Source organism: Apodemus sylvaticus, chromosome 10, assembly GCF_947179515.1.
Source record: "Apodemus sylvaticus chromosome 10, mApoSyl1.1, whole genome shotgun sequence".
Taxonomy (NCBI): domain Eukaryota; kingdom Metazoa; phylum Chordata; class Mammalia; order Rodentia; family Muridae; genus Apodemus; species Apodemus sylvaticus.
Window position 1 is genome coordinate 14973380 of NC_067481.1, and position 17433 is coordinate 14990812.

Here is a 17433-nt window from a genome sequence, read left to right on the forward strand (position 1 = left end):
TGGTTCTGTACCCCTCCTGCTACTGGGGCGGCTCCCAGCAGATCCTCCTTCCTTCTGTACCCTGAATCCACCAGTGTCACCAAGTGACTGCTGCCTCCCGCCCTTTCTGCAGTCTAAAGGACACCTAGGTCTGCTGGGCTCCTGCCTCCCGCCCTTCCTGCAGTCTAAAGGACACCTAGGTCTGCTGGGCTCCAGTGTTTGTCTTGTGGTGCTGTATGCAGATGAGTGTCACAACCGTTCGGGGTTACTTTCAAGAGCTCTGTCTCCTCTGCCCTCCACTGTCTGTCTTTTAAAAGCTTGTTTCTCGATGCTGGGCTTCTTTGGAGAAACAGTTTGGGGAGATTGGTAGGGGGGTGGTACTTGGATACACAGAGTTACCATATACTCCTTCCCTGGGAATAAATAGCCCCTCTGTCTCCTAAGAGTAGATAGTTGCCTCTGGCCACTCCAGGATGTGGAGACAGTTTGTTTGCAAACACTTCCGGTGGATAAGCCGAGCCGGTGGAGCCCCCCCCCCCCCCGCCCCCCAGCCACCTAAACCAGTGTAATGTGACTTTGTCCTGTGTGGGGCACAACCCTTCTAGGAACAAGTCGTATTCAAATCCTAAGGCTGTATTTCCTAACAGACGACAGGACAGAGTGCAGACATGGCTGAACAGGGAAACAGGGAGAGGGCTGAGGCTGGAGAGGTGGCTCAGCTTCCGTCAGGTGCCGCTCTGGCGTGCACCACCCACAGTTCCAGTTCCATGGGATCCGGAGCTGCCTTCTGGCCTCCACAGGCACCTGGTTGCCCATCGTGCACGTATATGCATGCAGGCACACAACAAATATTTTGTAATAAAAAAGGGAGGAGGGGAAAATGCTATCAGCTCTCCAGATCCCCCACAGCAGGTAAACTGAGGCGCTTCTCAATTCCAGTGGACAGCCACGCCCTCTCTGAAGAGATCCTTCCTCTCTGTGGCCGGTCCCCTTAGCATTTCAGGAGGCAGCATGGTACAGTAGCAGGGAGTGTCACATTCCCGAGCTAAAGCCCAGCTGGCCGCTGCCAGGCTGTGTGGCCTTGGCACTCTGTCCTTCGGCTGGCCTGCCTTCCCTCAGCCTCTACGTCCAATATGGAAGAAACAGGGGCCCCGGGCTTGTGAGGCTGTTTGAACAGTTAATATAAAAGGAGCTCAGAACCAGACCTCTTCCGGGGTTCACCTTACACCGGGACCCCACCAAGTCGGAATCAAGAGTCTGCCTGATGTGCTCTTTTCCACAGTAGCCATCTCTAAGTGAACTAAAAACCTCTTTTCCTACCTGGGTCTCAAGCCCCCATCGCACACTGGATATCGTGAGTTGTGCTTCTTGTTGCTCTAACAAAATGCCTAACAAACAGCCAGTTAAGGGAGGAAAAGTTTATTGAGGGAACAGAGTCCATCACAGTGCAGTGGCCATGGTAGAAGAGGACGAGGAAACCCGTCACAGCGCCTCTGTCCGCCGGAAACAGAGGCTGGAGCGGAGCAGGGTGAGGTCCATCGCCACTGACCCACGTCCCCAAACATTCCCAAACAGGGTCACCAGTGGGAACCAAGTATTCAAACACATGAGCTTGTGGGGACGGTTTACATCCAAACCACAGCAAATCTAGGCAGCGGGTGGGTGACTCGCTCCACTTCTCCACCGGAACAGGCAGGCCGTGTGGCTTAGGAATTCCACCACAGAGCCTCCTCCCACAGCGCGCTCCATTTGCTCTTATTTTATGTATTCCTTGTGCCCAATTCATGACTGGCCCTAGGAGAAGCACCCTAGCTTGTTCTGCCTGAGGCAGGAAGTGTCACCAGTGCGCCCCGACACCTCAGCAAAGCTGGAGTGCAGCTGCCCCCTCACACCTCAGTGTGGCTTTGCTCTTGCCTGGCCACAAACTAATCTTTACCATGTGGACTTTTTCAGAAAATAAATTTGTCAGCAATTAGCCCATGCCTGCCCCCAGAGACTGTGTGTCTCTCAGCTGACAGGCTACACAGAAATAAGCAGGATCTCAAGCAAGGGCCATAGGTGAGTGGCCACATTTGCACAGGCTGATGGCTTGGGGTGGGGCTGGGAGTGCAGGAGGAAATACCACCTTTTTATCTGAGGTCATCTTTCTGTACTCCGCACCGTTCCAGTCCCCAGCACATATCCATGAAGGTCACACTGGTAAGGTCCCATTTGCTCTTTCTTGGACTACTATCCATAAGTCCCCAAACACTTTAGAAGCCTACAGGTCACACCTGGAGGACCCAGGCCTTCTGGTACTGGTACGTGGTGAGCTTCTGCCCGCACAGCTTCCCTTTTCTGTTGGAGGCTCTCTTGACCCTTGAACCTGCTTGCACCTTAGCTTCTTCCTCTCTGCTATACCCTACAGCAATCTACACCTCAACTTTCCATGGCCTCCCAGGACCTGCAAAACCCAGCGCACCACAGAACAGTGACCCCCGCCCCCCAAGCAGTCTCACACACCAGCCTGGTGCCTCCCTACACACACACACACACACACACACACACAGAAAAAGGTATGGATTTATACCTCTGCCTTGCACTGAAACTCCTCCTCCAGAATCCCCCTCTCCAAAAACCAGCACTGGCAGTAGAATCCTGGCAACTACTTAGCTCTCTGTGTCTACCTCTTTGGGAGTCTTTCTGCTGAGGCTTCATCTCTTCCTAACGACCCTGAATCTCTTCTGATACCACTTGCCACCTGTCACGGCTATGGCTAGATACTGCCATCGAAGCCCCTCCCAGTTTCGGTCCAGTAGAAAGAAAAGATCCAGTTCATTTATGATGAGGTAGCATTTCAGTCCATTTTACAGAAGACAAAACTGAGGCCCCAGAGAAAGTAAGGGTACCCTGCATGTCATTCCAGCCTGTAGCTGGGAGGGTTCAGCGCCCACACTCAGCATCACTCACTTCCTGTGAGCTGATGGCCACAGAATTCAGAGAACGCAGAGCAGTGCCGCTGCAGCCAGTCCTGGAAGCAGGTGTCTCACACAGAGCTATCATCAGATGCCTGGGCTTTAAAAACCAGGATGGTTTTAAAATGTCCCGTGTGCATGGCCTAAAACAGAACATTGTGGAAGGGCTCTCCTTTTCAAAATGTTTGCTTCTGTCAATTAGAGACATTTTAGAAACTCTTTACATTTTAGTGATTGAACAAGTGGATCCAGCATTTCAGAGGCAAACTCATTTAAAAAAAAAAAAAAGCAGAAACAAAGACCTCCGTGTAAAAAACACAGGTTCGAGCCCCTTTTGGGGAGGGCCGGTGGCGGGGGTGGGGGTGTGGTTACAGCACCGCACTCTGTTCATCTTTCCTATCTAAACAACCATGGAGGAAAGCAAGCTTCGGTGCCAGTCTTGGCTTGGACAGCTTGGGTTTGCGTTTGGCGTCTTCTGGCTCAGCTCCTTATTCAAGTTCTAGCTGAGCATCCCAATACTGACTTTTTCATTTGAATTCTGCCCTCGCACGAACACAACCACCGTCTCTGACCATTCCCCAGGCTGTGCTTCTCGGCCCACTCAGAGGTTCTTGGCAACACCCGCTGCCTCCCCCTCTTCCGGTCCACTCTTAGTTGTGCGTCTTGCAGTGTCTGAGTGCAGAAGAAGTTTTTAGAACATTCAGAAGACATAAACGCTCTGTCATCAAGCATTTGGGGTTTGCAGTTCCCTAAAGCGCCCCGGCGATTTGAAAACTCCCACCGACACTAGCAAATACTAGGCTCTCTCTCACGTCTGTGGTTCCTGTCATCTCTGCTAAGGTCTGTCTGGGAAGATGGACCACTTTCATTTCCACCACTTTGCTTTATCTATCGGGACTCCGCTGCCATGGGCGGCTACTCCCCTTGAATCTTGCGCAAATATCAGGCAAAAGATCTTCGTCAGGGTGCAATCGCTCCAGGAGCAGACCACCACCAGAGGGCAGCAGAGGCTGGCAAAAGAAAGACTCCCTGCGCCTGGATGAACGCAGGCCACTGCAGAAGCAGAAACTTGCCTGGGCCTCTACTTGTTCATGAACAGGAATGGCAATGAAATGGTCACTTCACGGTCCCAGTCGCTCCCGACTACAGGCAACAACCACGGTACTAAAACAGAAGCTGTCGCGCCCGCCTTCCGTCTGTTCTTGCTTGCCCGGGGAACTGTTTTCTCAGTAATAGAGAATTCTCTGACAGTCTGGAAAACCATATACCTGGGCAGTGCTTGTGGATTCAAGAGACTCCAACCCTGCAGAGCCTGTGTGGTGGTGATCTCAGGTACTCCTGGCAGGGAAAACAATACATTAGTGTGAAAAGAGTCCAACATCATATGTCACCACCATTCCCTAAAAGTGAGCACTGCAGGAATCGGCTGTCAGCCCCAGGAGGTGGGGTGGGGGGAGATGGACTACATTTTCATGGGTGGAAACACCTAGAAAGGGTAACATTTGGGATGTCAAAACAGGATTCTTTGGGGAGTCCCAGGATCCTCCCATAGCGGCTGGGGAGGAACAGTAGCAGCAGCTTTCCAGGGCCCACCTACCAGCTGAGGCCCCGCTAGGGACAGCAGGGTCTGCCCCTGAGGACTTAGAGGCAGTTAACAGTTGCGGGTGGGGGGAGGGGCACGCCCTCCCTGCAAGAAGAGAAGAGCGATTGGCAGTTAATGGGAACCTGGGACTGGGCACGAGGGCCAGTTACCCTTAAAGTGCCCATGTTCCTGTTAAACTCTAACAAAACTCAATTTGGTCACCAAAAAAGGAAAGAAGGAAGGAAGGAAGGAAGGAAGGAAGGAAGGAAGGAAGGAAGGAAGGAAGGAAGGAGCATAGAGAGAGGGAGGGAAGATAGACTTGAAAGTGGAGTGGAAACTGGTGAGGAAGGAGCAGGACTCTGGGGGACAGGAGGGGAACAGGAGATGATAAGGTTGGGGGGGGGGTAGGACCAAAGTACTCCGTATACATGTATGAGAAAGAGATGAGGCAGGCTCCCTAGGCATGCTATCCATCACTGGATGAGTCAAAGAACATGAGGGAAATAACCAAACACCACCAAGGAGAGTTGTAATCGATCCCTGGGGCCACATTTCCAACCCAACACACACACACACACACACACCCCTACCCACCCATGGAGTATGACCTGTTTGCCATAACATAGAGGCCTGTTAGCTTCCCGTGGGTTCCTAGCTTCGTTTTTTGTTATTTTGGGTTTTTTTTTGTTTTTGTTTTTGTTTTTTGTTTCTCGAGACAGGGTTTCTCTGTAGCCCTGGCTGTCCTGGAACTCACTAGCTTCATTTTAACAGCGGCAACCACCTCAGTGGCTACATCCGAAAAACAGGTCTTATTAAGGAACTGGTTTTCCATGCACCCCCCTGTCCTTGTGCGTCATCGGTGAGTTAAGTGCCGTCTAGTGTGGCGGCACAGCCTTATCGTCCTGTGCCACGTAGGGAACCAAACACCACTCAAGAGACTGAATGATCATTTAGGTGCATGGAGAAGTTTTCGTTTTCTCTGTCCTGGTAAGTTAGCAAGGGACACAGGCATTCTAAGTACGAGTGCAGGGTTCGGGCCGTAGCTCTTGTTGGTAGAGTCTAAGCTGGCTGCCAATGCGTCGAGGCCCTGGGTTCAATCCCCAGCACTATGAGAGTGTAAGAGGTCCGCTGCAGTTGGAATTGAGTGGCTTGAGAATCAACGCAGCCCAGAGACCCACCCCAGGCACTGCCTGGCGTTCTGGCTCATAGCCACACACTCATGCGTCTGAACTTCAGCGGGGATGGGTAGTAATGTGAGAGAGAGTATGTGGTCTGCACAGCCAGGACTGTGCACGTACCTTTGTTGTCAGGGTGGTTCGCTACTGCAAAGATAAGAACCAAGGAAGGAAAGAAACCTAGTCACCCCGACTCCTCATCTGCTATGAGAGCAGCCTTGTGGCACTTGTCTCCAAATTCTTTCAGAGGTTAGACCGCTCGGTCACCCCCTGTGGTTGGAGACACCCACCTGGGGCCACCTGCAGTACAGGGGAGTCAGCCTCTGCAGCCAGTGGATCCAGTTGGGGAAAGAGCATCCCTCTCTTCCTCCGCAGCACTACCACAACCTTGTGAGGGGCTGGAGGTAGTGCAGTTGCTCTGGAGAGCATAAAGGTTCAGCATCTTCATCTGCATGCAGGTGTCTTTGTTATAGGCAGGAAGGCTCCCCCAGAGACCCTTCTAGGGCCAACGGACTGACTGTGGTTCTGGGGAACATAAAGAGGATCACCTGTGATCTGATTGTGATTCCTGGCTTGGGAAGAAAACTCGTCAGCGGTGTTAACAGTCGCCAGCCCCCTGCTGAGTCCAAGGGTGTAGCTGCAGTTGGGTAAACAAAAGCATACAGTGAGAAGGACATAGGGTGGCATAGGAGGCCGTCCGCCTGCCCGCCCTGGGGGCAGCTGCTTGCTTTCTGTACAGGTAAACTTCTGTTACCTTCAGGTTAGGGGTTAGGGTTTCCACATGCAAATTTGGGGCATGACCATTCAGGCCATGTCACCTTCCCAGACTGTTCCTTCTGGTGTGTCAGACATGAAGTCCACAAGCTGAATGAGGGATGAACCAGGAATGTATGACTCTGAGAATACCTGTGATTATGACCTAACACAAGATCATCTCCTTACTTAAAACACTGAGATGTGTGTGTGTGTGTGTGTATGTGTGTGTGTGTGTGAGAGAGAGAGAGAGAGAGAGAGAGAGAGAGAGAGAGAGTGAGAGAGAGAGAGAGGTGTGTGAATGTTTTTAAATCCAATTGTAAGGCTCTAGAGCTCTCAACCTTCCTAATGCTTTGATCTTTAATACAATGCCTCACATTGTGGTGACCCCAAACCATAAAATTATTTTGTTGCTACTTCATAACTATAATTTGCTACAGTTATGAACTGTAATATAAATCTGATATGCAGGGTATCTGATGTGCAACCCCTATGAAAGGGTCATTTGACCCCCAAAGAACTCTCGACCCTTAGAGGATGAACTTTGAAATGATGACATCATTTCCCAGTATGAAAGGTGGACACACCTGAGTGGTCTCAAAGTCAGATCAGAAAGAATGCTTCTAGACATCCCAACCAACATAAATACATGGCCTAAGAGAAGCCAACGCCTGTCTTTTGGAATTAGGGTGTCCTGGCCCTTTAGTCCCACCTCCTCTCCCTGATCTTCCCGTCTGTCTTCATACAGTTGGCCATGAGCGTCACCAGCTGTGCCCATCCAACCCTCTTAACTTGATTCTGCATCTACTAGGGTGCCTAGGAACAAGAAAGAGATTCAAATTGAAAATGATGCACCTGCCTACTATAGAAACATGGAAAAGAGAGACAGCCCAGGTGCCCACAGCAGGAGAGTGAGGAGTGCCTGACACATGGCCTAGAAGCACAGGTTACAGCGTAGTCTGCATGTTACATAAGATGTGAAAATGCAAGACCATAAGGCATCTGTAAGATGTTCCCAGGGATCGTCTCTGGGTGATAAATCATAGGCACTTGATTATTTTTTTAAAGAAATGTATGCACCACAAATTTTTAAATGAAAATATTTTATTTCAAGAAGAAAAAAACCCTGCCTTTTAGAAAATGTTATATGAAGACATTCATTTATTCATTCATTCATTCATTTATTCAGAGTGTTAAGGTACACCGTGCCCCAGACATGTCCTAAGGTCTGGAGATAGACCAGAAAGAACTCAGCAGATAACCTCATTCTCTTTCCAGTGCTGAGAGAGGGACAGAGCATAAAGAGACCAGGCAGCAGGAAGAGGATGGGGGCACAAACCACAGGAAGAGGGGAAACAGGGTCAGCTGGCTGGGTGAACCGGGGTCCTGGGGTCTTAAGGCATCACCTGCAGACTAGAAGGAAGACGGGTGGGGTGTGCGTATGTGGGTCACAGAATCAGAAAGCACAGAGGCCCTCAGGGGGCAGAATGCTTGGCCTGTTCCAATCGATTAAATGAGTTAGCCAGAAAACAGTAGGCTTCCCACGTACTTTACCGTGCTACCCAGAGAGACCCTGTAATGGCCACTAAGTAGCATCCTTTTAATCTGTTGCCTAGCAACTGAGTAATGGCAATGGATGTCAGGACTCATAGCTGGTTGGAAACACAGGCACTAACCCTAGCTAACAGGTCCCTCTAGCAAGCCCACCCCAGGTCCCCTGATTTGCTTCTGAAGCACTCAGTTGCTCTGAGTCTGTATTGCAGCGTGCACAGGTGAATGCATGGGCTTAAAGGGAGGGCCAGGCTGTAGCCTTGGGTCTGCATAGCACGCTTCCACAAGCCCTACCCTGCTTTGTGGAGCCATGCTGAAATGCCATGTCAGTATCTAGATAATGAGATCAGAGCATTTCCATCATGGAAAAGAAGAGAAGGGGGAGGAGGGGGAGGAGAGAAGGAAGGAGGAGGAAGGAAGAGGAAGAAGGAAGGAGAACAAGGAAGGAAGAGGAGGAGGAGGAGGAAGAAGGAGGAGAAGAAGGGGTTTTTTTAAAAGTATAAGAGAACTCTACAACAGTTTGTATGTTTCCATGTCTGGGCACCATCGGCCTGTCTGCTCCTGGAATGTCAGAATTAATAGACCCTTCCATGGCTGCCAAGTTCTGTGGCATCGCTTACACTTCATATAGCTTTAATAAATATATTCATCAGAGCCACACTTGCACTAACTTGTGGAAACACTTTTATTGAAGACACATTTACAAACCAAGTATGAATCAGAACCTTTAAAGTGGGGCGAAGTAACGTGAGGTACTGACCCGCACTCTAGAGGTTACCCAGAGGACCCTGGCACACTTAGGCTCACACTGCAGTGTGGGTCTTAGAGCTTGGAGAAACCAGAACCCCTTGTTGAAATTCCCAGGCAGAGGCATGGTACGAGAGCCAACAAGCAACAGACTCCCCACAAGTCTGATTTTTGTTTTGGGGTGGGGTCTGTTTGCTCGTCTAGCAAACCTAGAGTACACTGGGCATACACAACGCATGCGAGGCAGGGTATCGGCCATGTTAACTTATGCCTTGTCATTGCTACTACCAAAAGTCAAACTGTGCCAACTCTGCTGCCCCAAATGGGCTAAGATGATAGAAAATGGGTGTCTCGGGCTGGAGAGCTGGCTCAGAGGTCAAGCACTGGCTGCTCTTCCAGAGGTCCTGAGCTCAATTCCCAGCAGCCACACGGTGGCTCATAACCATCTATAGTGAGATCTAGTGCCCTCTTCTCGCCTGCAGGCATACATGCATGCAGAATGCTGTATACATAATAAATAATATAAAATTAAGAAAAAAAAGAAAATGGGTATCTCCCACCACTCAGTTCTTCATACACCTAATGTAAGTTATTGCTACTATTTCATCGCTTTATGGATTTTTAAGTCAGAGTCTCATGTAACCCAGGCTGCCCAGAATTCCCCGTCCAGCTGCCTCTGCCTCCTGTATGCTGGAACTGACCTCAGGGTTACACCACCCACACCCCACAATGCAAGGCATTTGGCACAGATCTCATCCTGGTTTTAACCTGAAACCCCTGCAGTAATGGGTCGGGTGTGCCAAGTCCCTCACATTATACAGACAAGTCGCTGGGCTCTGAGGGGCCACGCTCCCTCACTCCCAGCAGATGTGGAATGGGGCTGGCAGTGCTGAGACTCACATTGCATGGTCTGCTTGACCCCACCCACCCCATACCCTTCAGAGGCTACGAGAACGCCTCTGTAGTTCAAAATGAGATGTGTGAGTAGCTGGTTATTAGCTCCTTTCCCCATGAGGGGAGGACAACGGCTGGACTGGGAGCCTCGTGAAGCCAAGCTTGTCAAATGTTCAGGTGCCATCTTTTGAAGAACCCAATTCTCCAGGTGCAAGTTATTTTAGTCAAAGCCAATAAAACAAGCTGGTTTGTCTAAGGATGGAAGAGGAGAGCACAGGAAAAGTTCAAGCAATTAGAATTACCTTGCTCTATTTCACAACATTAAGGTGTTCATTTTCCCTTTTTTGGATACTTTCTATGCTGTTTTGTTTTGTCTTCAAGATAGTGTCTTGCTATGTAGCCCTAGCTGTCCTGAAACTCCTTCTGTAGTCTAGGCTGGACTCAAACTCAGAGATCCTCCTGCCTCTGCCTCCTGAGTGCTGGGGTTAAAGGCGTGGACAACCACGCCTGACTATATGTTTGTTTTTTCCCAGAGCTGAGGACTGAACCCAGGGCCTTGCGCTCACTTGGCAAGCACTCCACCACTGAGCTAAATGCCCAACCCCAGACTATATGTTTTTCAATAAGGTATTTTCCTTAACCCATCTTAGCCTATGCTGCAGAAAGCCCCCTCCCCTCCCCTGAGAGGACACGAGGCCCATGGGAAATGCGCAGCCTCCAGACAGAGCACAAACACAGGCACGGGCTACAGGGAATCATAGCCCATTTTCTGGTACTGCAGCAAAATACCCAAAGCTAGCCAATAGATAAGTTAAAGAGGGTTGTCTTTATCTTATGGTTCTGAAGGTCCAGAAATACAAGCCAGTATCCGCCTGCCCTGTGGTGAGTGAGGCCTGATATTATCTCAACTCAAGAGAGAATGGAGGGGCCTTCTGAGGACCTATCTTCCCATCACTGCCTGCTGTCACCCTCTGTTATCTGAATTCTGTTTGCTCTTGCCCCAGTGGGGCATCTGCCCATGTTGGTCCTTATTTACATTGCTATACTAAAGGATGCTAGCGGGTGGCCTTGGGTTTCTGAAATCCCTGCAGTTAGGTAGTCGGGTCTGCTCAAGCTTTATCCCTAAACACTCACATTGATTTGACTTGCCCTCTTGGTGAGTCTGTGCTACACTCATGACAGCCAGAGTCAACAAATGGGAGGGAGGGAGGGCAAGTCTCTCAGTCCTGCTGTGAAGTTAGTTGCCAAGCAACCCATTCAAACATGAGAGGAAGACATGGCGGGCTCAGAAGCAGGACTTATTATGGGATAGGAGTACCTTCCAGAATGTGACCCCAGGAAGAAGAGAAAGCCAGCTGTTCACAGCATCTGGTTCCTGGCCAGGGTCCCTCCTAAAAGGCCTCTAGGGCTGTCCCCACGCGCGTGCGCGCACACACACACACACACACACACACCTGACATAGCAGACAAGTATCCCTGGCTATCTTCTTGAACTCCATAATATTTTGAATCCCTCCTATGAGTGGGGCTTGCCCAAAGGTAGACCAAGACCAGCAGAGTGGAATTACTTACAGATTTTCCTGTTGCTTTAGGAAACTCAATATCTGGAGGTGGTGTGGTGTCCTTACACAGCAAGTCCTGCAGATGGCAGTATGGAAATGGCTCTGAAATGCTCTGTTGGAAAACCAGCTGGTGGGCAGTGCCACTCTGGCTGATAACACATGAATAAAGACTCCTGGGCCATTTATACCTGAGGCGGGCTTGGGCAGGGGTGATCTCTCTCCACCCCATGGGCTGCTGGGCCCCCGGGCAGTCGGCTGTCCATCTTGGGTACCTTGTCTTGATCTGGATCCTCTGTGAGCTGAGCACCCTCACCCCAAATTACAGAATGAGCCATCTCAGATGGAGTTGTACTCTTGGGGACACTTTTCCTGAGCAGTATGAGCCTCCTCTGATCATGCTTGCATTCTGACCCTAGCACCATGAAAGATTGTCTTCACCGATGTGGGAAACCTCGCTAATGAAGAAACAAACCTGCAAACACACATATTCCCCTGGAGCTAGGACCCAGCCTTACCAAGGCATCTATGGAAAGGGAGCTCCAACCCCCACCCCCATGCCTCCTTACCGCCTCTGCCATCTTCCTATTGACCTACTTCTACCATCTTCCTATTGACCTACTGTGGTGGTTGGATTAAGAATGACCTCTTTAGACTCATGGATTTGAATGTGTAGTTCCACTGGGAAGTGGAACTATTTGAGAAGGATTAGGAGGTGCAGCCTTGTTGGAGGAAGTGTATCTCTTTGGGATTTCAAAAGCCCATTCCAGGCCCAGTCAGAGTCAGCCTCTCTCCCTCTCCCCCCTCTCCCCTCCCTTTCCCCCTCCCTCTTCCCCTCTTCTCCCCCTTCCCTTTCCCCCTCCCTCTCCCCATCCCCCTTCTTCCTCCTCTCCCCTCCCCCCTCTCCCCTCCCCCTCTGAGGATAAGAATATGACTTGAGCTACTGCACTAGTGCCATGATTACCAACATATTTCCACAATGCTCCTGCCACAGTGATAATGGACTAACTCTATGAAACTGTAAGCAATCCCCACAATTAAATGCTCTCTTGTGTAAGAGTTGGCCTGGGCATGGCATCTCTCCACAGCAATAGAACAGTGATAGAGACATCTACCCATAGAAGCATTGAGCTGAGTAAGAGCCTAGCACTTGCTAAACTCAAATCCAGACTTAGGTCTGCTGTGCTGAGCACACTTTAGGTACCCCTAACATACAGAATGCATCTAAGCAATTACCCTTGCCCTCGAAATTGGGGCTGAGGCTGTGGAAGATCCACCAATCACAGGACACCGCCTCTGTCATTGCCAAGCACTAAGTCTGGCAGCAGCTGTGATTCTACACTGCTCTAGACAGCTCTGCTTTCCCTGGGGTCTCTTTGGCTGACTTCTGAGGCATCAGTTCCCACAGGTCTCATTTGCCTTTCCTTTCTGCAATCCCTCTTGCTCTCAGTGACAGTCCCAGCCCAGCGGCTCTCTCCTGGCTTCCCACATGGTGTGACCCCAGCATGCAAGAACTCCTTTTGGTACCATGACATCACTGACCAGGTGTCCTCCAGGCTGAAACCGGATGCCAGGGGCATCTTCATCTCCTTCCTTCCATCCATTCCATCTTGACTTAGCCAAACATGCCCTCTTCTCACTCCTCATTTGGAAGTAGCAAAAAATCATCTTCAAAGCTCACCAATTAGGCAGTTCCTCCCCGGAGAACATTCTGCTGTCGTTTTGCCTGGATACAAATCTCCTTCCTATGGATTAGTTTTAAGTTACAAATTTTACAAATAAGAAAAACACCCACGCATGGTTTCATTTCCTTTTCATGTTAGCAATCTCAATACACCATTTACCCTCAAGAAGTTAACTATCCATCCCAGAGTTAGAATTCACCCTCGATCAGCAGACTCTTGAAACAGACTCTTGATTGATTGTCTAGAGCTGTTAACTAGGTAAAGAGAAGAAGAGTGCATTTACTTTGTAGACCTTCCCCGTGGGATGCATAGAACCACCGGCCGCAGTCACTCCCTGCCCTCGGATTCCTTTTCTCAGCCCATCGCCCTCTCCTCATAGCGGACACCCAGCTTGTTAGCACTGGGCAGGCTCCTGTCGCTCTTTCCTTGGGGAAATGACCAATAGTTTCCTATGTCTGTTGTTGTTTCAGAAAGCCAAGCTGGGCCCCGCTGGTAACAAAGTCATCAGCCCTTCAGAAGACAGGAAACAACCATCTAACAACCTGGACCGAGTGAAACTCACAGACTTCAACTTCCTCATGGTTCTGGGGAAGGGGAGTTTTGGAAAGGTAAGAAGGGAGGGATTTTGCATAAAACTCTGGATCAGTACTGCTCAGTGTGGACCAAGGCACCCCTGTAGTCAATCTCACAGGCGCGTACCTCACATGCCTCACGCTTCGTTGGAGACATGACTCAGCAGTTAAGAGTGTTCGATCTCTTTCCAGAGAACCTGGGTTCAATCCCCAGCACCCTTCGGGCAACTCATAACCAACCACCTGTGATTCTAGCTCTGGGAGATCCAATACCTCCGGTCTCCATGGGCACCCGTGCTCCCATGCATGTGCTCCGCCACACACATGCACACATACAAGCAAAATCAGAAGTAAAATAAATCTTTAAAAATTTGAAACCAATGGTGCTGAGATTAGGGAGATAGCTCAGTCAGTAAAGTGCTTGCAAGCAGCTCTGAAGCTGTGAGGCATCGTGGTGAGCATTTATAGTCCCAGCACTAGGGACAAGTGGATCCCGAGGCTCGCTGGCCAGCCAGCCTAGCTCATCTGACCAGTTCAAGTGCATCAAGACTCTACCACAAAAAGAAGGAGGAGGAGGAGGAGGAGGAGGAGGAGGAGGAGGAGGAGGAGAGAGAAATGAAGAAAAAAAAGATGAACACGCACATGTTCTCACACACACACACACAGAGAGAAAGCAACACACAATTAGTTTGTGGTGTCCCCATTTCCAAACGTTCAGACCACGGGGTATGCTCCACAGTGCTAGTCGAATGGTAATTTCTACAACTGAAAGGAGAACAGGAACTTGCCCAAAGCCCGGATGGTCGCAGTGAGACCCTGCGACAGGCCGTGTGGACTTCTGCAGGTGCCTCGCTCTCTGGCCTCTGTGGCTCCAAACCTCGTGACAGATCCATGAGCTAATTTTTACCCTGCCTTTTTCTTTGTTCCTGTCCTTGTCCTTCAAGGTTGCAAAGGTCACTCCTACCTTACTCTCAGAATGCTTCCAGAAAACACAAAAGTAGATCATTCCAAACTAGTCCCATTAAGGAATATTAAACATTCCCATTAACAGACAAAATAGCAACTTTTTTTTTACACTGACTACAAACCTGGATATTTCAAAAAGGAATATGAACACTGAAAAAGCTTTAACTTGTGGCATTTTATAATACTTAAAAATCCATATGAACTGTTTATGTGAGCCAGCTTTCCGTGACTATAACGAGTTATCCGAGGTGGTCTATGTATAAAGAGAAAAAGGGTTGCTAGAGTCCGTTTCAGCTCATGGCGGCCTCTGGCAGGAGTGTGCACTGGAACAAGCATCATTTTATCAGGCAGGAAAAAAAAAAAAAAAAAAAACAGCAAACAATGTGACCTTTATCTCCCGGTTCCCAGTGAGGGCATTACACACCCTTAATAGCCTAAAGACCTGTGGTGGTTAGCTTTACTTGTCGATTTAACATAACCTAAGCAGAATCCCTTGGAAATAGAGTTTTGATGAGGGACTGTCCACCTCGGTTTAGACTGTGGGCATGCGCATGGGGATTGTCTTAATTAAGTTAGTCAATATGGGGAGACCCAGCCCAAAGCACCGTTCCCTAGGCAAGCCATCTCGAACTGCTTCAGTGAGCTGAGCCCAAGGATGTGTAGATCCACATCTCTCTGCTCGACTGTGGATCTGACTAGATACTTGATGTTCCCACCTTGACTTCTCTACACTGACGGATTATAACCTGGAATTGTCAGCTGAAACGAATCCTTTATCCCTCAAGCTATTTCTTTGTCAGCATATTTTATCAAAGCATAGACATGAAGCTAGAACAGACCTCAGCTCCTACAGGACCTCCCACTCCCCAACTCTTGTCACACTGGGGAGCAAGGGGATGCCACCCATGATGAAACCACACCAAAATGTGTTAATCATTTTTCATGAGTCGCTCACAGACTTGCACCAACTCCAGCAGAACTGTCTCCTGACACTGTTCATCATTACTTCAGCCCCTGCTCCCCGTACCAGACGTCTGCCCACCAGTGTTGAGCCTTCTCTCCTTCTGCCCCCAGGTGATGCTTGCTGACAGGAAGGGGACAGAGGAACTGTACGCCATCAAGATCCTGAAGAAGGACGTGGTAATCCAGGACGACGACGTGGAGTGCACCATGGTGGAGAAGCGGGTTCTGGCCCTGCTGGACAAGCCGCCGTTCCTCACGCAGCTGCACTCCTGCTTCCAGACAGTGGTGAGGCCTGCGGTTCCTTTCTCACACGCCCCCTCTTGCCTGAGCTAGCTAGATCGTGGTCTCAAGACCTTCAGTACCTTAATCCCGTGTCCTTTGGGGACAAACTAACTCTGTTCATCCTTTATTACAGAAGCAATTACATTATGATAGAAATAAATAATCTAGACATGAATCGTGTCTGTGGGCACATGTGCATGGATTAAATACAAATGCCAAACCACTCTAAATAAGGGGCCGGCAAGTGGGAGGATCTGGGTGCCCATTAGGTCCTACAAGTGGTTGTATGTGAGACATCTTCATGAAGGCCTTGTGCTAAGACTTAAACAAAGCAGTTGTAGATTCACAGCCCTGCCTTCTCTTTTAGCAAACCAGGGTGGCCTTGAATTCAGAGATCTATCTGTCTCTGCCACCCACATGCTGTGATTAAAGGTGTGCACCTCCATATCTAGCCAGCCCTGCCTTTTAAAGCCCCCTGATCCCGCTGCCATGCACAGCATTGGAATGCCAGGACACTCTGTTTCCTGAGGAGCTTGGTCTCTGTATAATGACACAGCAGGAGGTGCCAGCTGTGACCTGTCCTGCAGCTATGAGGAAGGTCACAGGAAATAAACCCAAATTATAATATTTCCCCCTCATATGAAATTCAAATTTTAACATTCGGAAGTCACTTTCTAAGGACAAAGCTACATCCATCCACTTTCCTGTCACCTGAAGCTGCTTTCCCACTGTGAAGCCAAGCGGAGGAACTGTGAGAAACACGTGAACCCTGCACCTATTATCTGGCCCCATACAGGAAAAAGGTCTGCTGACCCTAGGCACAGAGTAAAATTAAAAAGAAATGCTCAAATTACCAAGATACCAGCTGTGGGGCTACCTGGTCTCCGCCAAATGAGCATGCTAAGATGAGCTGCTGAGGGGTTCCCCTCCTCCAAGCCCCACTTTCCAAAGCGGCGGCTGTCAGGTCTCACTCCCCCGACAGCCTGTGTTACAGTCACTGTCTCCTTTAAAACCTCCCTGCTGTCGGAACCTGATCCATGCTTAGGCCTCTCCTTTTAAAATCTTGGGAAACACCCTAAATATTTTGCCTCTGGAAGCTCAGTCTCAAAATGAGGGATTTCGTGTGCCGATCCTGCAATGCTGGCAGCGGCCACTGGGTGTCAGCCTTGCACTGGTCACGCAGTTGGCTCCAGCCCTCTTGGCTCACCAGAGAGAACTAGTAGGAAGGTAGGAGGGGGACCCAATCCCAGCCCTGTCCTGTGACCCTAAGGACACTGGTGCAGCTCTGGAAAACTGCAAAGAAACAGACATTGAAGCCAGAGCAGGGAGTTCCCACAGCCACTTCCGGGCTGCCAACACCAGTTCCATCATCTCTCCCTGCCGGAGCCGCACTTTAATGCTTAATAACCCCAGTGATGGGGGCTGCTTTTTAGACTCAGCAGAGATCAGCACTTACCACGCTCTGCTGTGCTGGTAGTTATCCCGGACCCCACCCCCACCCCGTTAAACTGCTGGGCCTCTCCCATCTGTCCCAGCATAATGGCCTCATAACTATGCAGACTTGTTTGGTTCAATGATGTATGCCCTCGGTGGGGCCAGCTTTTACATACCAGTGACAGAAAATGTTTTGGAAAAGGCAAAATTGATTAAAATTTCCCTTTGCGGTGCACCCCTCCTCCACCCACTAAAGTATCATTACATGTGTGTAATTTATGAGTTCAATACAACCCCAAGAGATATATTTTCAGAAGCATCCAGGTAAGCACCTTAT

General features: G+C 49.7%; 1 protein-coding gene across 1 annotated transcript in view; it reads left to right on the forward strand.

Annotated features, from left to right (window-relative positions):
• Prkca (protein kinase C alpha) overlaps positions 1-17433 on the forward strand; it is a 396501-nt gene that overhangs the window by 330043 nt on the left and 49025 nt on the right. Inside the window, exons 9-10 of the mRNA XM_052194107.1 lie at positions 13350-13487; positions 15492-15665. Coding sequence (XP_052050067.1) covers positions 13350-13487; positions 15492-15665 — 312 coding nt within the window. The remainder of the gene's footprint in view (positions 1-13349; positions 13488-15491; positions 15666-17433) is intronic.